The following is a 26,486-nucleotide window of genomic DNA, read 5'->3' on the forward strand; positions in this document are numbered from 1 at the left end:
TTGATCAGAGGTTTGATCAGTGAAAGTGTGGTGAGGATTGAACACTCCCAGCATCATTTTTAATCACGGTACTTTATTCACGTTGGCATAAAACACTACAAAACAGACATAGCCAGGGTCAGACTTTCGTTATAAAAATGTGTTTTCCAATTCCTTTAAGCATTAATCACTCATCTCAACACACTCGTTACATTCTCCTGAAACCAAAGACGGATAAAAGAAAGAGTGCAGCCTGTAGGACTACACCACACCACACCAAAAACATTTTGGTTTGCAACGTCAGCTTCCGATTATTACACTAAACGACTTGTTTTACACTAGCAAGTGCTATAGGCTACGTGACACGACCCTTCTGGAGACGGGCGCTCCAGAACTGCCATGTGTGGCTTTAACCGAAAGAGAGAAACAGCTAGTATTTGACTGGCCCACAGTTCTCAATATACAACAAAGAGGTGGGGTAAGGGACGAGTACATTTCTCTGCTCCAGGATCAGATCAGAGAGACACACACACACACAGGATTTGGGAATATGACCAGACAGCGCTGTTCTAGCTGACGGGGCGCGTGGCCTGATGCCAGATCAGTCGGAGTCGCTCTCTCCCTCGCTGTCGGCCTCCTTAACGTCCACGCTGAACTTGTACTCCTGGTCGCAACCCATGTAGGCGTCGCTCATGAAGTAGAGGGTGTAGTTGTGAACGCCCTGCACCGGGGCCACAAAGTCCAGCTTCACCTGCAGGGGAAAGGCCACACACAGCAGTGTGAGAGGAGTTGAAATACGGCCCAACAGGATTACAACTCAACGCCACTAATGTTTAACATGTGCACATACTAGAGTGAGAGAGTGTGTGTGTGTGTGTGTGTGTGTGTGTGTGTGTGTGTCTGACCTTGGCCTTCTGCTGTAGCGTGAGCCTCTTGATGGAGATTAGACTGTTGGACTTGGGGTCTCCGATCACCACCCACCAGCCCTCCTCACGTTTCTGGAGCAAAAACACACACACACCGAACATCAGCATTTAACACACACACACACACACACCAAACATCAGCAGTCAACACATCATACACACACAAACATCAGCATTCAGCACAATACACACACAAACATCAGCATTCAGCACATCATATACACACACACACACACACACATCAGCCTTTAGCACACAACACACACACCTAATATCAGCAGTCAACGCATCATACACACCTGGCGCAGTGACTATGGGCCACCATTACAAACAACTCCAGTACCCAACATTTATATACTTATTGAATAATTTGCAGCACCTGAGTATTTAAGCATTAACAGTAGGAAGACAGACACTGTGTGTGTGTGTGTGTGTGTGTGTGTGTGTGTGGACACTTACCTGAGGGAAGAATGGTGCAATGACTGGACCGGTAACCTCCTCCTCTCTCTCCAGCTGCACCAGGATCAGAACTGGGCCACCACTGACAAACAAACACACACACATACACTAATTAAACACACACACACACACACACATACATATATATACATAACACACACACAGTAAATACACACACTATTAGATCCTACAAGTTAAGCCTGGTGAGCCTGACCTCTTGATGATGTCCCCACACACACACACACACACACACAACTAGATCGTACACAGAGAGTACATAAGTGAGTGGTGAGCCTGACCTCTTGATGATGTCCTTCTCGGCCACCTCGTAGGAGAGCTCGATGTTGGGGTAGCGGTTACAGAAGCGCGCCACGTCGGCCATGTGGCCATCAGCCAGCTGCAGCAGCACGTTACGCTCATCATCCTCCAGCTCCATGATGTCAAAGACGCTCTCCACTCCCTGAGACACACACACACACACACACAGGCAAAAACATTAAATACATATACACCAAATTCGACAGGATTCGATCTACCCCCATACCTATCTACCCCCGTAGGAAGAGCTTTGAGAGTGTTGGTGGCTGCGGTGGACTCACCTTGTCAGTGCACCTCTTGATGTGGTCTGAGGTGAAGTGTGGCAGCTGCCGCAGGTAGGAGTCCTTGGACCACATGGCCTGGGTGACCATCTGGGCCAGCTCCATGGCAGCGAGGGCAGGGCTCAGCCAGCCGTTACTGGACAACACGTCCACACAGGCCTGGATCAGACGCACCGCCTGTACGCACACACACATGTTCAGTCATCTTCTATACACTCAACAAAGGAGTACCTTCCCTTTTTCAATCTGTAAATTATGCAGAAAGCTTTTTAAAAGTTCTGAAAGGTAAATGTTAATGTCCCTCTAATGCACATTGTCCTTCTGGCGATCTTTGGCCCTTTATTAAAGATCCCCCCCCCCCCCCGCCCCACCCACCTTGCTGAGGATGTCTTCGGTGTCAGACTGTAGCTCGGCGCTCAGCTGCATGCGGGACAGGTGGGCCTGCAGCAGCAGGTTGGTCTTCACGTGCGGGTCGTTGAACTTGGGGTTGGTCAGCTTGTGAGGCACCTTCTGCGCCAGCTGGGATACACACACACACACACACACACACGAGAGGGACGAGATTGTGAGTGTGACGTTATGTTACATGCGCGTGTGTTTGCATCCGTGTGCTTATGTTAATCTTACCTATCTGATGTGAGTGATATTTATGTGTATTTGAGTTGTGTTTATCTGCATGTTTTATTTGCGAGTGTTTGTGTATATTTGTGCATTTCATTTGTGTACGTTTCAGATGTGGATGTGTGGGCGTGTGCGTGTTCATGTTACCTGTTTGAGGAGGGCGTCCTCGTGGTGCCTGATGGGAATGTTCTTGTACTCTGCGGCATTGGAGATGATCTCAATCAGGCCGCGGATCTTCGTCTTGGCGTTAAGAGACATGCTGAACAACTCTGTGAGACACACACACACACACACACAAACAAACAGAGTTAAATCCTGATACAGATGAACACACCTTTCACTTTAACTCTGGTTGGAGGTTGGCATGTTGGAAGTGACCTATTGGTGGAGCAGGAGCAAGACTGACAGATGGTGGTGTAGTTGATGTAGCAGTAGGCTGCGATCAATAAGTGTGTGTTTCTGTGTGAGTAATATGTGTGTATGAGTGTTTCTGAGTGAGTATTATGTGTGTATGAGTGTGTGTAATATGTGTGTATGACTGTGTGTGTGTGTGTAACACTGACCGATGGTGGTGTAGTAGTAGGCTGTGATCAATAAGTGTGTGTTTCTGTGTGAGTAATATGTGCGTATGAGTGTGTGTGTGTGTGTGTGTGTGTGTGTGACTGTGTGTGTAATACTGACCGATGGTGGTGTAGTTGATGTAGTAGTAGGCGGCGATCAATAAGTGTGTGTTTCTGTGTGAGTAATATGTGTGTATGAGTGTGTGTGTGTGTGTGTGTGACTGTGTGTGTAATACTGACCGATGGTGGTGTAGTTGATGTAGTAGTAGGATGAGATCAATAAGTGTGTGTTTCTGTGTGAGTAATATGTGTGTATGAGTGTGTGTGTGTGTGTGAGTGTGTGTGTGTAATACTGACCGATGGTGGTGTAGTTGATGTAGTAGTAGGCGGCGATCATGCCCAAGTTCAGAGGAGCCACGTCCATCTCATCCTCGATGCTGATGCACTTGGACTGCTCCAGGTCCTGCAGGGTGTTCTCCACCAGCTCCGACAGGTGGTCCGACAGATGCCTATGAGACATACCTGCAGACAGGGGAGGGATGGAGAGAGAGAGAAAGAAAGAAAGAAAGAAAGAAAGAAAGAAAGAGAGAGAGAGGAAGAGAGAAAGAAAGAAAGAGAAAGAGAGAGAGAGAGAGAGAGAGAGAGAGAGAGAGAGAAAGAAAGAAAGAAAGAAAGAAAGAAAGAGAGGTAGAGGTAGAGGGAGGGAAAGAGAGAGGGAGGGATGTCAGACTTCCAAATCCACAGGAGATAAAGAAAACGTGTACAGGTTGTATATTGTGTGTTTGTAGTTTTGCACGTGTACCGATATCGTTCACAATGCAGGCTGTAGAGTGTGTGTGCATGCGTATGTGGAGGTGTGTGTGTGTGTGTGTGTCCTCACCCTGCAGATTGTAGTAGTTGGGGTTCTGCGTCATGCGCCTGTAGAGGAAGGTCCAGGTCAGGTAGTCGACGGCGTCCTGCTTGTTCTCGATGGTCTTGGTGACGATCTCTGCGTTGAAGTGGTCATGGAGACAGTGGTCCAGATGAGACTCCACCGGCAGCGGCTCGTACAGGAACTTCTTAAAGAAGTCCTAAACACACACACACACACACAGATGGTGGGTCAGGTACTCACACTCTCACAGAGGGAGAGAGGGAGAGAAAGAAAGAAAGAAAGAAAGAAAGAAACAATGCAAAAGAAGACAAACACATTGAAAGAATGAGTTACCTTCTTGGAGCCCTGGCACATGATGACGCAGCGCCCCTCGTCGTCCTGCAGGGGGCGATTGGCCTTCCCCACCATCTGTAGAACATCATAGATGGGGTAGTCCACGTAGCTGAGAGAGAGACAGAGAGAGAGAGAGCATTAAGACACACCACTAACACATGTCTTTAGCTTTTCCCCTCACAATAACTACTCTGAATACTTACGCATGGATTTTGCCATTGTAGTACTGGGTATCCATGACAACCACTAAGTGCGCTGAGATGTTTGAACCCCAACAGAGGGAGCGAGACACCACAACCACCTGAACAGCACCTGAGAATACACACACACACGTATCACGTTAGACAGTGTGTTTGAGTTAACCTCAATGATGGAAAGGCATATCAGGATCCTTGGTCTGACTGAAAGTGTAAGTGTGTGTGTGTGTGTGTGTGTGTACCTGAGTTAAAGAGCTGCTCTACAATCCTGCGCTCGCCAGCAGAGAGGCCCTCGTGCAGGTAGCCCACCCCATTAGACAGAGTCTCCTTCAGGGTCAGATCAGTCAGCTTATCCACGAAGGGAGCCAAGTCCTTCTCTGTGCAGTGCAGGAACCTGGAGAACACACACACAATACAATCATAATGTTTCCTACTAATTCTGAGTGGGTGTCAGATATGACTGCTTTTTTTGACAGGTGATCACAGTTGTGTGTGTGTGTGTGTGTGTATTTATGTGGCTACCTTTGAGGTACGACATCTGCGGCACAGAAGGTGAGGATGTCGATGGCCGTGAGGCGAGTCTGTCGGCGTGACGGCACGAACACCACAGCCGGTTTGCTGGGTGAGTGTTTCATGATAGCGTGATACACCGGCTTGGCCATGGACAGCAGTCGCGTCTGTGTGTGACTCACATTAAAGCCCTGGAATGGACGGACACACACACACACACACACACACACACACACACACACAGGTTAAAGCATTGGCACAAGAGACACACACTTTTAATGGCAAATACTAAATAAACTAACATGAGCCGATCACAACATCAATCTTCAAATGAGTAGATAACACAGATTCAAGGACTGATGCTGGTTGATGTGGAGACAATGCTTGGATATCTTCTTAAGTCTCCTAAAATGAGTGCGTGAGAGGCAGATTGTGTGTGTTTGGGCTGTGTGTGTGTGTGTGTGTGTGTGTGTGTGTGTGTGTGTGGGCAGTGTGTGCGGGCAGTGTGTGCGGGCTGTGTGTGTGGGCTGTGTGTGCGGGCAGTGTGTGTGGGCAGTGTGTGTGTGTTCCTACCTGTATGTGCAGCTCCAGGGGCACGGGCCTGACGTTGGGGTGGAAGTTGAAGGTGGCCGTGGTGCTGCAGCCCAGCCAGTGGGCCACATCTTTGGCGTTGGCCAGCGACGAGCTCAGAGCCACGATACGGATGGGCCGCTCGATCTGGGACGAGATGTAGCGCATCCTCGAGCAGATCACCTCCAGAACCGGCTATACACACACACACACAAATCACAAGGTCAGAGAGAAAAGAAACAACCCACTGGCACTGGCACACAGTCCAGCAAACAGTCCTGTCCAAAGTTATGGGTTTTCATGTTGATGGAAAGGAAATAATGTACTCTATATCTGCACCATAGTTGTATAGTTGTTGTGCATAAGAGTGGCTCCCTCCTGTACAAATCTGTACACAGAGTGTGGCTATCTGCCTAGCTAGCAGCAGTGTTCTGAGTGAGAGAGTGAGAGTGTGTGTGTGTTCTCACCCCGTTCTCTCCCCCTATGAGGTGTGTCTCGTCCACGATGAAGAGGCTGACGTTCTGCACGTTCTTCCTCTGCTTCCAGCGGCGCGACAGGATGTCCCACTTGTCGGGGGTGGACACGATGATGTCACCCTTGCCCAGCAGCTTCAGGTCCGTGCTGGTCTCGCCCGTCAGCAGAACCACCTTCTTGTTCAGGGCGTCCTGGAACTTCTGGTGCCAGTCCACAAACACCTGACACACACACCACAAGAGTCAGTCAAACAGTGTGTGAGTGTGAGTGTGAGTGTGAGTGTGAGTGTGAGTGTGAGTGTGAGTGTGAGTGTGAGTGTGAGTGTGAGTGTGAGTGTGAGTGTGAGTGTGAGTGTGAGTGTGAGTGTGAGTGTGAGTGTGAGTGTGAGTGTGAGAGAGAGAGAGAGAGAGAGAGAGAGAGAGAGAGAGAGAGAAAGTTTGTCCGACAAACTGAAGCATGGAACAATCAATCAAACCAGTGTATGTGAAGTTATAAGTGCATCTCACATAAAGCGCGTATTGTGTGTGTGTGTGTTACCTGTTCGGCCAGCGCCTCCATCGGTGTGATGTAGACACAGCGCCCTTCTGCGTTGTGAAGCAGCATCCTGAGGATGGCAAACTCAGCACAGATGGTCTTCCCACTGCCAGTGGGGGCGCCCACGAACACATTATCGTCGCTGTTGTACACGGCGTTAAACACTGTGGGAACACACACACACACCATGAACACATTATCATCGCTGTTATACACCACGTTAAACACTGCAGGGAGACACAAACGTTATCATCGCTAGTATACCACATTAAACACTGTCTGAACTCACACACGTTATCATCACTGTTAAATAGTGTGTGGGGGAAATGATTCTATGGGGTTGAGGCTCTTGAAGGTGGTGTTGCACAGGCCATAACTCTGTGTGTGTGTGTGTGTGTGTGTGTGTGTGTGTTCGTACCCTGAGTCTGGATGGGGTTGAAGAAGGGGAACTTGTTCTGGTAGAGGCTCTCAAAGGCAGCGTTCCGCAGGGCGGTGACGGGGAGGGGCTGCAGGTCCAGCAGCTCGGTGGGGGGTGGGTACTTCTCCGGGAGGATCAGGTGACGGAACGACACGGGCAGCTGCGTCTCGCACGCTGAGAAAGAACATCACAACACACACACACTCATTAGAAAACACATGCGGTACACATCACAACACACACACTCATTACAGAAGACATGCAGCACAGATCACACAGCCAGTATTGGTGACAGAGCCAGGATCTTACGGCTTGTAAGCAAACACTGTCTGTCAGCCAAGCAGTCATCTGTGGGTCTTCAATAAGAACTAAACTTAATTAGGACTGAAGGAAGTTTCTGCACAGAAACAATCCTGTTGCAGTCTCAGTCTCAGTCCTTCAAGTAGGTTGAAAAGAGATTTTACAAGCAAAAAAAATGCTGCTATGGCTTACAGTCTGGAGGCAGAGAGTAGTAGTTAAGTTAAGTGTGAGAGTGTGTGTGTGTGTGTGTGTGTGTGTGTGTGTGTGTGTGTGTGTGTGTGTGTGTGTGTGTGTGTGTGTTAAAGGTATGAGTGAGTGAGAGAGAGACACTCACAGAGCCAGCGGTCAGACACCACGCGGATGAAGTACTGCGGGGGCAGCGGCTCGAACACGGGCACGAAGAAGGTGACGAGGTGCTCGTCCTGGGCGTACTTGGCCTTGAGCAGGAAGTACTCGTGGTGCAGCACCACCTCACTGTCCACGTCCTCCACCAGGATCCAGAAGGCCTCCGACGAGCTGTGGACCTGCGCCAGTCACCATAGCAACAAGTCAGCAGGGCCAAATGGACCAGTATCAGCTAATATACCAACTCCCTCAACATACGAACAGAATTACAGGTCTTTACATGTATATTAATTAATTATTAAAAATATTTTAATATTATTAATCAAAGATTCATGCAACTTCACCTGTCTGTTTTTTCGGCAAGATGTGTGTAACTACATATATAAGGTGTGTGTGTGTGGTGCTCTCACCTTGTCGTCCCACTGGAAGTCTGGTGTGATGGTGAGCTCTACTTTGAGTGTGGAGCGTGTGATTGGTTGGATGTGGACGGCCAGGTCCAGTTTGGGGAACTGGTGCAGGTACTTGTGGATGGTCTTCCCCATCTTAGGCATACGGATCAGCTCACCTGGGGGCACAAGAGGTCAGGGGTCTCCGTTAACCAACAGGGAGGCTGAATTAGCGCGCGCACACACACACACACACACACACTTTCCTCATAAGAGCTGTGAAATGTTTTTGTCCTGAGATGCAATGACTGTTTAAGGACATAAAAGTGATTAAAAATTAAATTAAAATAAAAGTGATTAAAAACTACACAACATATGTGGCCTTCTGCCGTTAGGTTATGTCTGAAGGATGACACTATGGGGAATTTCAAATGAGTGATCCCATTATATGCTGAATCTCTTAGGGTTAGGCTAAAGGCAGGTAGCTGCAGATCTACTCACCAATCTCATTGTGGTTGAGATCGTAGAGGCGCTCGAAGGGGAAGTTCTTCTTCTCAATCTTCTTGATGACCTCCTCTGGAAGCTTCCGGAACTGGCGCAGGGGAGACATAGACAGCCACCTGAGGAAAGACCGGCAAGGGGGTCAACAGACCTCATCTGGGTTTCAGTGGCACACACACACACACACACACACACACACACACACACACACACACACACACACACACACACACACACACACACACACGGACTAAAACAACCCAACTCACATCCTCTTGTCAATCATCTTGCAAAGGTTCATGGTTTTGTCTGTAAGCTGAGCCCAGCCACGGCTCAGAACGATCTCAAAGATGGCCCTCATCAGACGACCAGCACTCTGACGGAGAGAGACAACGGTTAAAACACACACACATTATAGGTGTTTGGCACAGTTCTGAAACACACTTGTGGTGGCTGTGTGTGTGTGTGTGTGTGTGTGTGTGTGTATGTGTGTGTGTATGTGTGAGTGAGTGAGAGTGTGAGGCAAGACGCAGGATCCTCCGGTGCTTATGACAAACCTACCTGTGTGATGTAGACCATGTCGGCCATGAGGGCAAAGCCTTCCAGCTTGAGCTGAGAGATGTAGGCCTGCAGCAACACGTTAATCTGCGCACACACACACACACACACCAGTCAGACGTCATCACATGCTCAGATCACCTTAGTCACATTAATGTGGATCAGAGACTGTAACATCATAGGCCAGTCTTACAAAACAACTGGGCTAAAATAAACAGTAATGTCCCAAAACAAAACAATTCACACACACACACACACACACACACACACACACACACACACACACACACACACACACACACACACACACACACACACACACACACACACACACACACACACACCTTAGCACTGGGCTCCTCAATGCTCTCCTTCACGGGGATGGGCACTCTTTCCAGAAGCTTCTGCAGCTCCAGCTTCTCCTCCTGAAAACACACAAAGACTACAGTTAGAGCAAGTGCACACACACACACACACACACACAGGAACGCACTACAGATTACACTGTACACTCATACATGCGCGGATATGTGTGTGTGTGTGTGTGTGTGTGGCACGCACCTCTCTGACGGTGATGTTCCTGAACTCGGAGGAGAGGGAGAAGACGCGGAAGAGCTCGATCTCACTCAGGGTGGGCTTCAGCAGCTGGTTGTAGGTCATGATGGAGTCATGGGTGATGTAGAAGTGACTGGCAATACGGCCCAGGTCTGTCACCTGTACCACGGAAGGGAAGGACACACACACACACACACACACAAACAGTTAGGCTTTATATACAATAGGTTATGATACATTTACTGGCAGCCCCTCCCAGCTTTTAAATGTTAAAAAAGAAAAAAAAAATGATCTTCACACACCTATCAATAATAATTAAGATTTAGAGAGGACTGCAAATGTGGTTTTGGGAGTCTGGGTAAGGATGACAGAAAAGCTGTACATGTGGCCTTTTCCATTAAACTAATTATACAGTTCAAACATAAACAACTATGTCAAATATAAAGCACATTTGAAGTCCTCAAAACTCTTTTCTGTGTCACTAAAAAGTCTAACAGACTTGTAATTCACACACCTGGAAGCACCTGCCAGTCTCATCACACCTGGTAAGGTTGCTCCTAAATGGCTAATAGGCCTCTCTAAAGCGTCATGGCACCTACCTGGAAAGCCCCGCTCCTCTTGTCGTACTTGACGAGGTTGTTCTTCTCCAGCACGCTGGAGGCGGTGTGCACCAGGTCCATGCGCCGGCGCTCCAGCAGCGGGTCACTGGCGCGGTCGTCGTGGGAGATGCCGTACAGGGTGGGGTTCCGCAGCATACGCACATACAGGTAGGAGTAGCCCAGCCAGTTCACTGCATCCTATACACACACACACACACACACACACACAGCAGACTTAGACAAGGTGTGTGTTTGTTTGTGGGTGTGGGGGGTGGAGGTTGTTCAGGTGCTAACAGACAGAGTATAAAAGTGTGTGTGTGTGTGTGTGTGTGTGTGTGTGTATTTGTGAGAGAGAGAATGTGAATGTACAGCCTAATCTGTTTCATTGGGATTGTGATCTATCGGCAGAGAGTGTTTCCTGCAATGTGTGGCATCTCTGTCAACTCATAACAAGAGGCCAAACATGATGAACGCGTATGTGCTACCATTCGCCATGGCTTTGAGCTCATGTGGAATTAATGGCGCACGTGTGTGTGTGTGTGTGTGTGTGTGTGTGTGTGGTGTGTGTCCATCTTGAAGGCCCTACCTTGACGTTCTGCACGTTGCCCAGGACGACCTCAGCGTTGAGCATGTCGGGCAGCTTGGCCACCATCTGACTCTCGATGGGCAGCTGCTGGTTGAGCAGGGACAGGTAGTACTGCAGCTCCCCGTGGGACGTGATCAGGATGCCCTCGCCCTTCGTGTCGTACTGGGGTCGACCCGCACGCCCCAACATCTGGAGAGATCCCACACACACACAGATTACATACACTTAAACATAGATGAATGAAAGGCTCTACTATATACACACAACAGAGATGGAGCGTTTATAAGCGGATTATGGCACATGGTCAAATCACCACGCTTGTACACACTTGTCACCTCCACTCCAAGAAGCTCCTGATGTGACTTCATCAAAGAATGAGAACCACTTAAATATCAATAACCACAGTGTGTGTGTGAGTGTACGAGAGTAATGGGTGTGTGTGTGTGTGTGTGTGTGTGTGTGTGTGCGAGCCTCACCTGCAGGATGTCCAGGGCCCCCAGCTCTGTCCAGCGCCCCTTCTCTGGGCTGTACACCTGTGTGCCTTTGATGATGACTGTGTGGGCGGGCAAGTTCACACCCCAGGCCAAGGTGGCTGTTGACACCAGCACCTAAAAACACACAAACACAATAATAGTAAGTGTTGCTGCACAACAGTGAGCCGAGGATCTATTTCGAAATCTAATTGTATCCACTGAAGAACCCTGGGACACCCTTAACTTTGCACCTGTGCACACTTAAGATGTACATCAAATACTTACAGTGCCTTTTGGGCAACATAGAAGCCACGACAGACCTTAAGGCTCTTAATTCAATTACCCTAAAAATGAAAGATCTCAAAATTCTAGATTGCAAAACCATATGCCTGAACGCCCAAGAGACGCAGGTGTGGGCTACGCACCTGGATGTGCCGGTCGGCAAACAGATCCTCCGTCAGGGTCCTGTCCACTCTGGTCATGCCGGCGTGGTGGATGGCAAAGCCGTACGGCAGCAGGTCCTTCAGCTCCAGATTCTGCAGGACAAAGCATGAACATACAGAACGGTCATTACGGAGTGCCACCCATCTCCCCAGTCATCTCTACTCATCTTTGTCCTGCAGTGGAACCCCTACAAAGCTGTGCAATAACAAGCTCTTAACCTGACAGAGGAGTCCTAAATTAGGCTGGTGTGGGCTGGGCTTGTCTTTCACAAATCTACCTTAGTATGCAGCACAATAGCTGGGCTTTGCATTTATATGGCTAGGCTAATGTAGCCAGGTCTAGGCTAGGCTGTTAGTTTACAAGGCTAGGCTAATGTAGCTGGGTTAGGCTAGGCTGTGAGTTTATAAGGCAAGGCTAGCGTGGGCTGAGCTGTGTTTAAAAGGCTAGGCTAATGTAGCAGGGCTAGGCTGAGAGTTTATACGGCTAGGCTAATGTAGCAGAGCTAGGCTGTGAGTTTATACGGCGAGGCTGTGAGTTTATAAGGTTAGGCTAATGTAGCTGGGCTAGGCTGTGAGTTTATAAGGCTATGCTGTGAGTTTATAAGGCTAGGCTAATGTAGCTGGTTTAGGCTGTTAGTTTATAAGGCTAATGTAGCTGGTCTAGGCTGTTAGTTTATAAGGCTAGGCTAATGTAGCAGGGCTAGGCTGTTAGTTTATAAGGCTAGGCTAATGTAGCAGGGCTAGGCTGTGAGTTTATACGGCTAGGCTGTGAGTTTATAAGGTTAGGCTAATGTAGCTGGGCTAGGCTGTGAGTTTATAAGGCTAATGTAGCTGGTGTGCGCAGTTCTGGTCTCACCTTGCACTGCTCGGCCTCAGTCCGCAGCACCTCAGTGGAGGCGGACCCCTCCCTCAGGAAGAGCCCCAGCGTGTCCTTCTCCAGACACATGTCTCTGATGGCCCGGGCCGTCTTCCCCGTCTCCTTCCTCGAGTGGACAAACACCAGCACCTGGGCACAGAGAGAAAGAAGGGGGTGGGGAGGGGGTATGAAGAGACAAACAGACAAATAAATAAATAAATAAATAAAGGATGGAAAGGAATCTAAAGAAACAGAAGAGACAAGAAAGCTTCCCCTCTTACACACACAGTGTTGTGTGATATCCTGAAAAGGGTCTTACCTGGTTCTTTCCGGCATGCTCCATGATCTTCTCGTAGACGATCTCATTCATGATCTGGAAGCGCTTAATGGCCTTCTTCTCCGTGATGCCAACGTAGGTCTGTTCCAGAGGAACGGGACGGAAACTACATAGAGAAACACACACACACACACACACACACACCTGTCAAACATACACACTTGGAGAACATAGGCACACACAAATACACCGATAACTAGAGGAAGTCAACAAAAAAAAAAAAAAAACACATCAATAACGAAACACCAACGTCCCACTGATATGCCTCCCTAAATGCACTGTGTGTTTATGTATGTGTGTACCTGTTGTCGAAGTAGAAGAGGCCCTTGGCAGGGTCGACTCGCAGGCATGTGGCCACGTCCTCGTAGTTGGGCAGCGTGGCACTCAGGCCGATCAGACGCACGTCCTCCTGGGTCAGCTCCACGTTACGGATGGTACGAGCGATCAGAGACTCCAGCACGGGACCACGGTCGTCATGCAGCAGGTGGATCTCATCCTGACACACACACACACACGGTGTTTAGCGACATGCGGGCTATGTGTCCATAAACTTGATTTAAAAGAGCATGAGTGTGTGTGTGCACACACACACACACACACACACACACACACACACACACAGACAGACAGACAGACACTCACAATGATGATGAGGCGCACAAGCTGTGTGTATGTGCGGTCCCCGCCTTTGCGCGTGATGATGTCCCACTTCTCGGGCGTACAAACGATGATCTGTGTGGCGTTAATCTCCTCTTTACACAGCTGGTGGTCACCAGTCAACTCCGACACGACGATGCCATAACTCGCCAGACGCTGCCGAGGGAAACAAACACACACGGCTCAGGGGTGAGAACACCGGAGAGAAGGTATATTCATCAGTGAACGCCAGAGGCCATGAGCAGTGGTCCACTAGGCTTAACATTGAGAAACTTTCACAGAATAATGCCACACACACACACACGGCACTGATCCTCCGTTAGACGGAGAAAAATAGAGTGAGAAAAAAAAAGAGAGCTAGGGAGAGGGAGAGGTAGAGAGAGCGAGAGCTAGAGAGAGAGGGGGGGGGAGATAGAGATGGGGAGAGGTAGAGAGGGCGGGGGGGGGGGGGGTAGATAGAGATGGGGAGAGGTAGAGAGAGCGAGAGCTAGAGAGAGAGAGGGGGGGTAGATAGAGATGGGGAGAGGTAGAGAGGTAGAGAGAGAGGGGGGGTAGATAGAGATGGGGAGAGGTAGAGAGGTATAGAGCGAATTACCTTGCTAAAGCTGCCCACCATCTCCTGTACCAGCGAGCGCATGGGGGCGATGTAGATGATCTTGAAGTCGTCCACGTTGATGGTGCCGTCCATGTTGATGTGTTTGCCAATCTCTCTCACCATGGCCATTAGAGCCACGTTGGTCTTACCCGCACCCTGGAGGCACACACACAGGAGACGGGTCAGAGTGAGTGTGTGTGTGTGTGTGTGTTTAATGTTTTAAGTGTGAGAGGTAAAGTGTGTTATGTATGGACACACTGTGTGTGTGTGTGTGTGTGATTTTACTAACCGTGGGAGCGCACACGAGCAGGTTTTCATCGGTCTCCATTGCGGTCTTGAACAACTTGCTCTGAATGCGGTTCAGGCTTTTGAATCCCTCAAAAGCAGCCTGGGAATACTTAGGAATCTTGTCAATGTTTACCAACACCTGGATAAGGACACAAAAACACACACACCTTACATGACACACAAACACACACTCTTTATATGACACACAGCACATGATTCTTGACCTCCATATACACACACACTCTAATCAAACAGATGGAGTTTCAATGGTATGGGACGACCATTTTAACCAGATTACCAGGCAATCTAAAATGTCCTTAGATCTATCTAACACAAATACATACAAACAGAGACACACAGACAGACACACACACACACACCTCATCATCGCCAAAGGGTTTAGCCTTGAGTGCAGGCACGTGCACCTCCTCGTATCCCTTGCGCTGTTTCCGGAAGGATCCATCGGGCAGCTGGCAACGCTTGTTGGCCATGAAGTGGCTCCCCTGTGTGAAGGTCAAGTCCTCCAGATCCAACAGCTGCCGTGGTGCTAGAGACTGGCCACACACACACACACACACACACACACAATAGTTAAATATGTTAAAGCACTTTGCAGGTTGTTAAAAGCTGGTGGCAATGAACTGCCAACATGGAAGGCAAAAACTAGACCGGCTACAGTACATGTTAATGTCTGATTTCTGTGTGATGTAGCACCGAAGTGTTTGTGTGTGTGTGTGTGTGTGTGTGTGTGTGTGAGAGATGCTCACCTGTCCATGGTCGATGTCCATAGACTCCAGGTCGTCCACTCGCGACTTCCTCACCCTCTCTCTGCGGGACCTCTCCTCCTGCAGGGCACATCAGACACATGCTAAACTGCTTTGCCATCACACACACACACACACACACACACACACACACACACACTTAGGTTTTCATCTCTGAAGGACGGGGATGGGGACTGTGTTCTCCTATGTGGACACCCTGGCAAACAGACATTTCTCACACACACACACAGACACACAGACACACACACACACACACACACACACAGGTATTCGACTCTGGGGAACTCAGTGGATGGCGCGGGGGGAAGGAGGGGGCTGCCACCCTAATGTTGGGGGGTAGAGGGGAATGCCATGCACACAAAGCACCAATGGGAGCAGAGACGCCTGAACTCCAGCTGCACTCACGCGGATGATGTCCTCCTTCTCCGTCTCCTGCAGCTGGTACAGCACTTTGGACAGGTCCTGGTCGGCCTCCATCTTGCTGATGATGCGGTCCTTCTCCGCCTCGCTCTGTGCGCTGGCCAGCATGGTGCAGTAGAGGACTGGGGAGGACAGAGTGTGTGTGTGTGAAGACAGTTATTACCTTTTATAAACACCGTAAGACTGAGTAGCTCATAGAATCTGTCTAGCAAAGTATCTTACATTTTCAGAGCTTTTTTCAAAAGCATCGTAACTTAAGTAGTACTTAAAAACACGTATACATCTCCACTCCCTCATGAGTAGTAGGTGGCTAAGAGATTCTTGCCAGGGGCTTCTCACTGAGGTCACACAGGGACATTACGACTAACGACGTGTTATTGGTATCAGGTGTGGACCCTGTGTGTGTGTGTGTATGTGCATGTATATGTGTGTGATTAACTCACTCATGCGCCTGTGTTGGCGAAGGACTCTGATGAAGTCGAAGGTGTGGACCCTGTGTGTGTGTATGTATGTATGTATATGTGTGTGATTAACTCACTCATGCGCCTGTGTTGGCGAAGGACTCTGATGAAGTCGAAGGTGTGGACCCTGTGTGTGTGTATGTATGTATGTATATGTGTGTGATTAACTCACTCATGCGTCTGTGTTGGCGAAGGACTCTGATGAAGTCAAAGGTGTTAAAGCCCAACAGCTGCACCAGCTGGTTCTCACACTCGCGGTCATCACTCGCCGTCTGAGGGAGAAACACACACACAGTTTTAACAACAGAGAAACCCTTTAACATGTGGAAAAAAGGTGCTCAGCTCCTCAACAGGGAATTGACAAAGAAAGCTGAGAGAAGAGTGAGGGATTCGGCTCAGTCGAGTAGAATTCAAATGAAGTTACGTTATCTTAAATCTACAATACTGACTGGGCTAAACACCACCCACATCAAGCAGCAACTGTTCTAGAATGTATGACCCAGACAGAGCCTTCAGTACAGATGATTAGACTCTGCTGCTGATTAATAAGGCTTAACAAGGAGACACACAATGGGACAGACAGGCAGGCAGACAGACAGACACTCCTCACCTTCAGGATTTCTAAAACCTCATCAGCCTTCTTCTGAGACACGATGGCGTCGTCATAGAAACGGCTGAGCTGTCTCTGGAGCCAGAAGGCGTCGATGTCACGCGGGTGCAGATCCTTCTTCTTAGCACTCATGACGTCACCTGTGATGCCAAGCTGCACACACACACACACACACACACGTAAATGAAACTGTTTAAAACGAACTTGCTTCCAATCAAAAGATCATTTAGAAAGCATGTAAGGTATATGTGTGTGTATATAGTACTTCTAGTGTGGTGTATGTCTAGTGTGTGTGGTGTGGTATATGTCTAGTGTGTGTGTGAGTTGTGTATGTCTAGTGTGTGTGAGTTGTGTATTTCTAGTGTGTGTGGTGTGGTATATGTATAGTGTGTGTGGTGTGGTATATGTATAGTGTGGTATATGTCTAGTGTTGTGTGTGTGTATGTCTAGTGTGGTTGCTACTTACATTGGCAGAGAGTGCAGAGCCCACGCCGGCCTCCTCTCCCTCACTGTCTTCATCTGAGCCGTCGTCCCTCACCTCTCCGTATTGATCTTCATCACCCTCCTGCACACGCACACACACACACACACATTAACACATGGATGCATACAAACAAACAAACAAACAAGCAAACCGTAAACAGAGACTGCAGTCTATGGAAAAACTCACCTCCTCGTCCGACTCAAACTGCACATTGACTCCATACGTCTCATCAATATTATCATCTATGAGGAAGAACATCGGCATGTCAGTAATGGGGCAAATATGAAAAAAATTAAAAAGCAAGTCCTCTCTACCAACTTAAGGGAACAGATGAGCCAAAACACACGGTAACTGTACCCCTGAACAACCTGGGAGGGACTAAAAAAAGCATGAAGCAATCTAAAGTGCAGAGACGGCCGGTGTCCCAGTGCTCACCCATGTTCTGCAGCTCCTTGTCTCCTCCGTAGTCGGAGATCTTCTTGCCCAGGTTGACGAGCACGTGGTAGCGCGTGTCGTCGGCGGGGCCCAGGAGCTGCTCCACCTCCCGCCGGCGCTCCTTGTCCCGCATCTTTTCGCTCTTCAGCACGGCCAGGACCTCGTCCGCCGCGCCGCAGAGGATGTCACGGGGCTGAGGGGGGGGGAGAGACGCCATCGCTAAGCAAGCTATCCACTTCCATTGATAAATACATATGATGCCATCTATTTCAGTACATGCATTTGTGAAGAACACGTGGTTCAGCTTTGGTGGTACATCAGAGGAGGGTGTTCGGGTAAAACAGGAGCCAAAAACATTTGTGTTTCTAAACACTGAACTGTTCTGCCAGTTGTCCCTTTAAATGTTAGTCTGTTTTCCAAAAGATGCACAAAATCAATATTATGGATCCGGCAGCCAACCACTACAAATTCAAACGTCTCCAAGCCTGTGTGTGTGTGTGTGTGTGTGTTGTGTGTGTGTGTACCTGGTCTCCGAGCGCAGCCTGGATGAAGCTGAGCAGGATCTCGTAGGTCTCTCTGGTCTCCTTCGTCTTGGGTTTGTAGACGATGCCCACCATGTCATCGATGCCCTCGGACAGCAGCGTGAAGCCCTTCATCTTGTTGATGTCGTGCCGATCCTCATCTCGCTTCCTCCTCCTGCACACCGACAGAGACTCAGAGTCAGGGTTTCAGTGTCTTACTAGAACTGGCCAAAGCGGTCAGCTTGGGCCTGCCATCTGACGTAAATTGTTTGAATTTGATTCAAACTCAAAACAATAGCCGCACCATAGAGCCAACAGACCTGTCTAAATGCACTGTCTTACAAGAGCCGGTCAAAGCAGTCATAATGTGACTTCTGGCATGTTGTTTAGATATGTAACCACAATAGAAAAATTCAAACAACAGCATCGCCACATCTGCAGATGCAGACAATCTGTCTGCATGTGCTCTCAAACACCATAGATGCCAAAGAGCTGCTGGTACTCACTTCGCGCGTCTCTCCTCCAGCTGCTGTGGCTTGGTTCTCTGTGACTTGTCCCCCATCTTGGTACCTTCCAGCTTCCCCACGAGCGAAAGCACCTCTCCGGTGGGCTCATCGCGCCGTGTGCGGTCGATAAGCGAACGGTCCGCTTGCAAGACCAAGTTGGAGTTCTACAAACAGAACAGAATGCTTAAGCCCCACATAAACTCCTGGACATCTATCTAACGAGACTCGTGGAGAGGCAGAGGACCTGCAGATGATTGCCTTCTGTGGTATGCAATGCATCACTGAAGAACTCCGACCAGCTTAGACTTAACCAAGTAACTTTAGTCTAATTTCCCTCGGAAACTGACCAAAGCACAAACACTACGTTAATGTGAAATAAGATAGGGCTTTTAAACTCTACTTGTTTACGTACACTAGTGATAGCCAATACATGCAGATATTGGATGTTAACTACTGTATTTACCTGACCTCAACAAACAACAATATTTAGTTAATGGCCGTCCTTCACAATGTGGAATCAAATGCGCATGTATGTTTAGTAAATGTTTAATGCTTCGTCTGACTGCATTCAGACATTCATAAAAGTTACACAATGCCAAGAAACATTTTCAACGGATGAAATCGTGCTAGCAAGGTAGCTAGTTAGCTAACTGCTAACAATAATAATAGCTGGCTGGCTGTTCATTTGCAAAACACAACAAAGAAGTATTGCTAGTAGATTTACCGAATACACACCACAAATCGTTTAACATGCGTGAGTTTGTGAGGAAGAAACTTACCGCTTTGTACTCATACTGCAAGCTACGGGCAGTAACATCCGCCATAACTTCGCTGTGTTGGTTCCGTGATCAACACGGCTGCAAATGAATACAGTTAGCCCTAGTTTATGTCAGGAACTATTTAATGTGGGTCACTACAATTGCACGCAAACCCGTTATTCCTCCTCTACCGTTTAGGAGAGGAGAAAATGTATAGAAATGTGGAACTTCCACTATACCACAGCAAAGATAACTTCTTACAAACCCTCGAGTAAACGTTTCAAACACGCTCGTCTGCGCAGACGAATGGAACGCAGTGTCCTGCTTCCGTTTCCGGATGAAGGGTCAAGGAAGGATGAAATCTGTACCCTATGTTGCCACCTATGGGCGGCTTAGTGCATAGCGCACTTTGCGTTTCAGTGACAGTATTCACTCAGTGGTCTTATATACAAATGCATACGAATAGACAAATGCACAAAAAAACAATCTTTCATCTGAAATATGAAATACCGCCTTGGTGTTAAGTTAAAGGCCTAATACAGCCTCTCTTTTACACACAAAACCTTTGCAAATCAATTTTAATATGGCCCATTGGTGTAGGAATGGGTATATGTCTGAGGCCTTCATCTGTAAAGCGCTTTGAGTGCTCTATGAGTAGAAAAAAGCTATATAAATACAGTTCATTTCTTTTACACACAAAAGCAATATTTAATCTTCATATATTATTTTTTAAAGATAAAGTGAATAAGGTGACTCTAAGGTGTAGTTGGTGTAGTTGTGTAAGATGTAAGTGTGTAAGGTGTAGTTGAACCCAGAATACCCATCTAGCCCAGCGCAGCCAAGGTGTAGTGGCCCCTGGAATACCCCTACCTACCCCATTCCAAACCAGGGTGACTCTAAGGTGTAGTTACCCACAGAATACCCCTCTAGCCAAGTGCAGGCTGAGTCTTAGGTGTAGTTTTTTACATACAAAAGCAATATTTAATCTTCATATATTATTTTCCCCTAAATTTCAATTAATTGAATTAACTGATTTTTCCTCAAAATCAGTCAGTTTGGTTGTGTCTGCAGTACCAAAGTTGTGCCTGTAGGTGGAGACACTGCTAACAGTTTTATAATATGGTGGGGTCTGCAGCCTTGGCAAGGGACATGTAAATCCTACAAAAATGCTTTTTAACTGACAGTGGCCTATTTCAATTGGTTGTGATGGCTATTCACTTTCTCTTTGATATAAACCCCCTTATAGCTCAGAGATTGATTGATAAAGTTTATCAACTTTTTCTTTTCCTTTTTGTTTTCACCATGAGTCAGACATTAAATAATTAAAAATGAGATTTATTTTAGGTCATGCAAATACAGTACATCAATAGACAGATTAAAAATCATTCATCAACTTTATTAAATTGTATTCAGTATGAACATAAATATATAGAAATTTTGGCATTTTTAATAGTCAATCTTAGTATTTTTTTTAACAAATATAATAACACATAAAATTATAAACTGAAGATCAAGTTTGGTGAGTTCCAATTTCTCTCCATTTCTTTTTTTAGTGACAGGCATGCCATGTAAGTTATGTACAACGATCCCAAAAAAAAACCAAGAAGTTTCCAAAAAGGAGACACACACATGCAGTGGTCTGCTTCTTGCTTTTCTATGTACAGTACAGATAACAACGTGAGCAGGAGTACGGGAGACCAATGTTTGAAACACAGAGAGACATACACTGATAATGGGCCAATGACATTGAGGACCACTGGGAGGCAGGGGATGAGTTGATGCCGCGTCGAGGAGCCCTAGGTTTGGTCTTGATGCATTGTGGGAGTTTCAGATGATGATGCTACTGAGCAGTCAAGATGGCAGCCTTATTTGGTTTCTGTCACAGTACCAGAAATGGCAGTGCTATTTGGGTCCAGATGCAGGGTGAAGCCCCTGTCACATAGTGGGACCTTCAGATGCAGGGTGAACGGTGTCATGGCCAGCTCTGTCTTGGTAGTGTTGCATTGTGGGAGCTTCAGATGATGACGTAGGTGAACAGAGCCATAATGGCGGCGCTGATGATCCCAGAGATGGGCACCGTCACGAACCAGGCGATGAAGATGTTCCGGAACAAACGCCAGTCAACAGCCTTACGGGAACGCAACCAGCCTACGGCTACCACTGAGCCCACCTGAAAAGTGCGCGCGCACACACACACACACACACACGCACACACACACACACACACACACACACACACACACACACACACACACACACACACACACACACACACACACACATATACACGCATACACACACACATACACACACAAACAAAAGAACAGGAAATTATATCCCTTAACTCCACAAGCACACAGGTTATACTAAAGTTAAAAAATGACTGTGACTGAAAATAACGTAAATATACATGAATGCCATCGTCTGTCTGATCACATGAGAGCTCATTCTCTCACTCTACTGATGTAAATATGTTATTTGAGATCATGCAAAATACAGTTTGTCAATAAACAGATTCTAAATCATTCAAATAATTCAAAAACAGCCCCTTATGACTGCAGATCAGAGCTGTAATTGTTTGGTCTCTTCTTGCACATTATTTCTCTGTTCCATGTGATAAGTTCAGGATATTCCACATGAAATCTGAAATGAGATAGAGGTAGCTGTCTCCAACCCCCATCAGGGCTCTACCCAGTCAGACACGGCAGGTGTGAGGTAATAACTCATGCCAGTACTGTCTCATAGGGTGTCGGTGACCTCTGACCTTACCTTGCAGTGGGTGGTGCTGACAGGAAGTCCGATGTTGGACGCCACGACGACGGTCACGGCCGAGGCGAGCTCGATGCTGAAGCCACTGTGGAAGAGTTCAGAGTTCACAGAGTCAGCAGGAGCCCAGAGAGTGACTGAGTCTGGGGCCGGTCTGGCCCTGATCCGGCCCATATCTGGCCCTGATCCGGGGTAGATCCTGTTCTCTCAGTCCCCTCTCCCCCATGTGTTACAGCCGACCACCACCACCGCAACACAAAGGGACTAAGCCCCACCCCAAAATCTAGAGGTTTATTAGAAACCTGAAAAACACTGAAATCACTTTAGCCCAGCGCAGCCTAAAGCGCAAAAGGTGTAGTTGCCCCCAGGATACCCCTCTAGCGCAGCGCAGCCTGATGCGCAATTAAAGGTCGTCCGTTTACGGAAACACAGAGACACGGAGAACCCTCTCCGTCGTTGCAAACCCTCTCCGAGCACCTCTCCGTGGCCTGACGTGCACCTCCCAAATTTTGTAACTATCCGTCTCCGTCAATCCGTCAATACATCACTGTTTACCTTGTGGGTAGTAGAATGCTAACATTAGATAGCTGGCTCAGACACCTCGCAAATCCCCTCAGACGTATTTTTCAGTTACAATAACAGGGTTTTTACATTGCACAGTGTCTATTTCTCCGTAACTTTAAAAAAATCTAAGCAAAAAAAAGTCAAACAAAAAACTTTTATGTACAAATACGACCATCTACGGAGTTTGGTCCGCCGCCATCTTTTTTTTTGATTGCTTTCCAACACCCACAACCGTCGGAGAACCATAACCGAAAACGAGTCCGTCGAGGCAACTGCGTGACCACGGATTAACGGAGTTGTAGTATAATGTATAATGTAGAAGTATAATGGCACCTTGACTCTAAAGTGTAGTTGCCCCCAGATTACCCCTACCTACCCCATTCCAAACCAGGCTGACTCTAAGGTGTAGTTGCCCCCAGAATACCCCTACCTACCCCATTCCAAACCAGGCTGACTCTAAGGTGTAGTTGCCCCCAGATTACCCCTCTACCGCATTCCAAACAAGGCTGGGCTCCATTTATAGCTGAGCAGACAGGCCTCACGTGACCAAGACCACAGAGGTGAAGCCCATCTGTGAACAGGGAAAACTAAAAGGAGATATTACACAAGCCACCAGCAGGGGGGGGCAAACTAGATGTGCCTGTGACACCTTAAAAGACAGAGGAACAGAACACCAATGTATCCCCCTGTAGTGTTCCTGAGGTTCCGGTTCCGGTTCCGGTTCCGGTTCCGCTGCTGCAGCGTCTGGCCAAGCGAGGCACTAACCACAAGGTCATGGGTCAGATCCTCGGGAAGCTCACACACAGTGATGGACACGTCCATCTGGGCCGTACTGTAAGTGGCTTTGGATGAAAGCCGCTGCTAGATGAATAAACAAATGTAAATGTTTACTGCTGACTAATCCCCTCCCTCTGATAAGGAGGAGTAAGGTCGCGGGGGTTGGGACGACCGGAGAAAGGTCACGCCGGCCAGAGCTGTTGAGCAAACAAACAGCCCAGAGGGACGTAACCGGCGGGGCGAAGGATTTCTAAAATTAAAGTTCAGAAACGGCAGCTCTACTCTGCTCAGTAGCCCAACAGAAACGCTGGGCTCGTGGGAAACTTGTGTGTATGACTGTGTGTGTGTGTGTGCGTGTGTGTGTGTGTGCGGGTGCGTGGGCTCGTGGGAAACTCTAAAGGGACTTCCAATGGTGAAAACACCGGTTTACCCACAAAAATACCCAAGAAGGTAGTCCATGGCAGAGAGAGGTCCAGTATGGGAGTAACTGCATATGTGTGTGATTAATGTAAATGTGTGTGATTGTTTACACCTGTAGTGTGTGTATATACAGTATGTGTGTCTATACGTATGTGTTTCTTGTGTGTATTTGTGCTTAGTGTGCATAAGTGTGTGTGTGTGTGTGTGTGCTTAAGTGTATGTGTGTGTGTGCTTAAGTGTAAGTGTGTGTATGTGTCTCTGTGTGTGTGTGTGCATAAGTTTGTGTGTGTGTGTGTGTGTGTGAGAGAGAGAGAGAAAAGTCTGTTTGTGGGTATGAAGCTGATCAAGCGATGTGTGTGTGTGTTTGTGTGTGTGTGTGTGTGTGCATAAGTGTGTGTGTGTGTGTGTGTGTGTGTGTGTGTGTGTGTGTGTGTGTGTGTGTGTGCATACTTGCCTGGAGGGAGTAATAGGGGTTAGGTCCTTGCCCATGGTCTGGATGACCCTCCTTCCCCAGACCCAGAGGCCAGTGCAGATGCCCACGCCCCCAAACAGGAGGAGCCAGATAGGGGTGGGGGCGCTGGACACCACCGAGCCGCTGTCATACACCAGCCACAGCGCCACCAGGGGGCCAATCGCATTACTGCGGGACACACACACAGAACAGCATATCACTTACAGATTCTCAGCGACACAATGACATACTAGCCTTACTGAGTGACACACACAGAGTCACTCTCAGTCACTTTCACTAAGTAAGTGTGCATGTCTGTGTGTGCATGCTTGTAATTGTGTATGTATGTGTACATTTGTGTAAGTGTGTATGTTTGTGTGTGTATGCATGTAAGTGTGTTTTTTTATTTATTTCATTCTTACATGGTATCTGTTCTCCTTCTCTGAACAAAACGTCCTGACATTATGACATTATGACTTCCTGTTTACCTGACATCATTTCCTCCATGAGCGAAGGAACCGAAGCACGCGGTGAGGATCTGCAGGAACTGAAAGAGATGGAACACCTCTGGACGATCCAGCTCCAGCTCGTCCTCCTCCTCCTCCTCCAGTGGGCCCGCCCCGCCGACCTCGCCCTGGACCTCCAGCGTCATGGAGCCCTCCTCGCCCGCGCCCGCGCCGCTCCCGTCCGCCACCGCCGTGCAGTAGCTGTTGTAGCTGTCCATCCGGGAGCGCCGCCTCTCCCCTCCGTCCTCGGAGCGGCTCTCCGCGTCTTTTGGACCTCCGTGGATGCCGTAGATGGCCATGGTGTAGGAGGTGTAGCTGTTGTTGCGTCGGATGGGCTTGCTGTCGGTGTTCTCCGACATGCAGTCGCCCATCTTGGCCATGTGCAGCTTGTGCAGCAGGTCCTTGTAGATGCCCGAGTCCTTGTGCACCGTGTGGGCCTGACCTCCGATCATCTCCGGAGATGGAATGGAACAACCGTGTCCATTCAGAGCTGAAGGAGACAAAAAAAAACTGCTGGTTTACGGTCGAGTAAGAGCTTCCTGTGACTCAGTATCTGTGTTTCATCCGGTTTACGGTCGAGTAAGAGCTCGCTGTGACTCAGTATCTGTGTTTAATCCGGTTTATGGTCGAGTAAGAGCTCGCTGTGACTCAGTATCTGTGTTTAATCCGGTTTACGGTCGAGTAAGAGCTCGCTGTGACTCAGTATCTGTGTTTAATCCGGTTTACGGTCGAGTAAGAGCTTCCTGTGACTTAGTATCTGTGTTTAATCCGGTTTACGGTCGAGTAAGAGCTCCATGTGACTCAGTATCTGTGTTTAATCCGGTTTACGGTCGAGTTAGAGCTCGCTGTGACTCATTATCTGTGTTTAATCCGGTTTACGGTCGAGTAAGAGCTCGCTGTGACTCAGTATCTGTGTTTAATTCCGGTTTATGGTCGAGTAAGAGCTCGCTGTGACTCAGTATCTGTGTTTAATTCTGGTTTATGGTCGAGTAAGAGCCCCATGTGACTCAGTATCTGTGTTTCATGTGAAAAGCGACACAGATGGGAAGAGATAGGAGTGGTAATGTGAGACAATACTGAGGATCAGAATCAGGATTATTTGTAACTTCCGTTATACACACTCGAGGGAAATACTGTTCTCCACAGAACAGAATATCACACGCGCCCAACCAGACACACTTTAAAAACAGAGACACTTTTAAAAACAGGACACATTTAAAAACAGGACACATTTAAAAACAAAAACAGAGACCTTCACCAATGGTTAATCCGGCCATATCTGAGGGGTTCATTCGACTTCCTAAATATCTAAAGGGAGTTCTTTGTATGCATAGAGAGGGTCTTACCATTGGTTTCCAGGTCTTTAGTGTCAAATTCTTTGCTGTCCAGATCTGCATCGTCGGACCCTCCGATGTTAAAGGCCACCCTGCCATTCTCGGAGGGGGGTGTCTGGGGCACCTCCGTGTACTCATGGGGGCCCGTGAGGGGT

The 26,486-nt window shown here is 48.0% G+C and overlaps 2 protein-coding genes across 5 annotated transcripts in view; both read right to left on the reverse strand.

Annotated features, from left to right (window-relative positions):
• Window positions 1–53: 53 nt before the first annotated feature.
• snrnp200 (small nuclear ribonucleoprotein 200 (U5)) lies at window positions 54–19,851 on the reverse strand. Of its 4 annotated transcripts, XM_031570882.2 has the most exons (46): window positions 19,779–19,851; window positions 19,535–19,612; window positions 18,756–18,919; window positions 18,253–18,424; window positions 17,729–17,921; window positions 17,480–17,535; window positions 17,276–17,374; window positions 16,810–16,962; window positions 16,372–16,471; window positions 15,724–15,860; window positions 15,301–15,378; window positions 14,914–15,087; window positions 14,535–14,672; window positions 14,246–14,401; window positions 13,636–13,806; window positions 13,296–13,489; window positions 12,976–13,099; window positions 12,657–12,806; window positions 11,783–11,893; window positions 11,361–11,492; window positions 10,885–11,073; window positions 10,299–10,496; window positions 9,706–9,858; window positions 9,489–9,569; window positions 9,148–9,231; window positions 8,856–8,962; window positions 8,587–8,705; window positions 8,110–8,264; window positions 7,689–7,878; window positions 7,055–7,228; window positions 6,640–6,800; window positions 6,096–6,323; window positions 5,632–5,823; window positions 5,071–5,249; window positions 4,791–4,942; window positions 4,555–4,663; window positions 4,352–4,460; window positions 4,025–4,214; window positions 3,502–3,666; window positions 2,732–2,853; window positions 2,339–2,482; window positions 1,964–2,140; window positions 1,664–1,824; window positions 1,365–1,446; window positions 885–977; window positions 54–730 (listed from the first exon to the last, which is right to left on the reverse strand). In XM_031570882.2, the coding sequence occupies exons 2-46, from the start codon at window positions 19,577–19,579 to the stop codon at window positions 581–583; spliced, it is 6,411 nt and encodes a 2,136-aa protein (XP_031426742.1). In that variant the 5' UTR covers window positions 19,580–19,612; window positions 19,779–19,851; the 3' UTR covers window positions 54–580. The 4 variants fall into 4 exon arrangements, with proteins under 4 accessions (XP_031426742.1, XP_031426741.1, XP_031426744.1 ...); XM_031570881.2 differs by having other exon boundaries at window positions 19,535–19,831; XM_031570884.1 differs by lacking the exons at window positions 16,372–16,471; window positions 16,810–16,962; window positions 17,276–17,374; ... (4 more) ...; window positions 19,535–19,612; window positions 19,779–19,851 and adding an exon at window positions 16,277–16,307.
• Window positions 19,852–20,832: 981 nt separating this feature from the next.
• slc20a1a (solute carrier family 20 member 1a) overlaps window positions 20,833–26,486 on the reverse strand; it is a 17,771-nt gene continuing 12,117 nt past the window's right edge. Inside the window, exons 7-11 of the mRNA XM_031570886.2 lie at window positions 26,344–26,486; window positions 24,980–25,487; window positions 24,495–24,680; window positions 22,283–22,367; window positions 20,833–21,683 (exon numbers count right to left, since the gene is read on the reverse strand). The exon at window positions 26,344–26,486 is cut by the window's right edge and continues 70 nt beyond it. Coding sequence (XP_031426746.1) covers window positions 21,528–21,683; window positions 22,283–22,367; window positions 24,495–24,680; window positions 24,980–25,487; window positions 26,344–26,486 — 1,078 coding nt within the window. The 3' untranslated portion in view covers window positions 20,833–21,527. The remainder of the gene's footprint in view (window positions 21,684–22,282; window positions 22,368–24,494; window positions 24,681–24,979; window positions 25,488–26,343) is intronic.

The sequence above is a fragment of the Clupea harengus genome, chromosome 7 (assembly GCF_900700415.2).
Source record: "Clupea harengus chromosome 7, Ch_v2.0.2, whole genome shotgun sequence".
Classification (NCBI taxonomy): domain Eukaryota; kingdom Metazoa; phylum Chordata; class Actinopteri; order Clupeiformes; family Clupeidae; genus Clupea; species Clupea harengus.

Coding starts and splice junctions, on each gene's coding strand:
- snrnp200 (XM_031570882.2), bottom strand. CDS start 19,579: ATGGCGGATGTTACTGCCCGTAGCTTGCAGTATGAGTACAAAGCG. Junction 15,861..16,371: donor TCGCCAACACAGACGCATGA/GTGAGTTAATCA, acceptor TGTCCTCCCCAG/TCCTCTACTGCACCATGCTG. Junction 1,825..1,963: donor TCAAGAGGTGCACTGACAAG/GTGAGTCCACCG, acceptor TGTGTGTCTCAG/GGAGTGGAGAGCGTCTTTGA.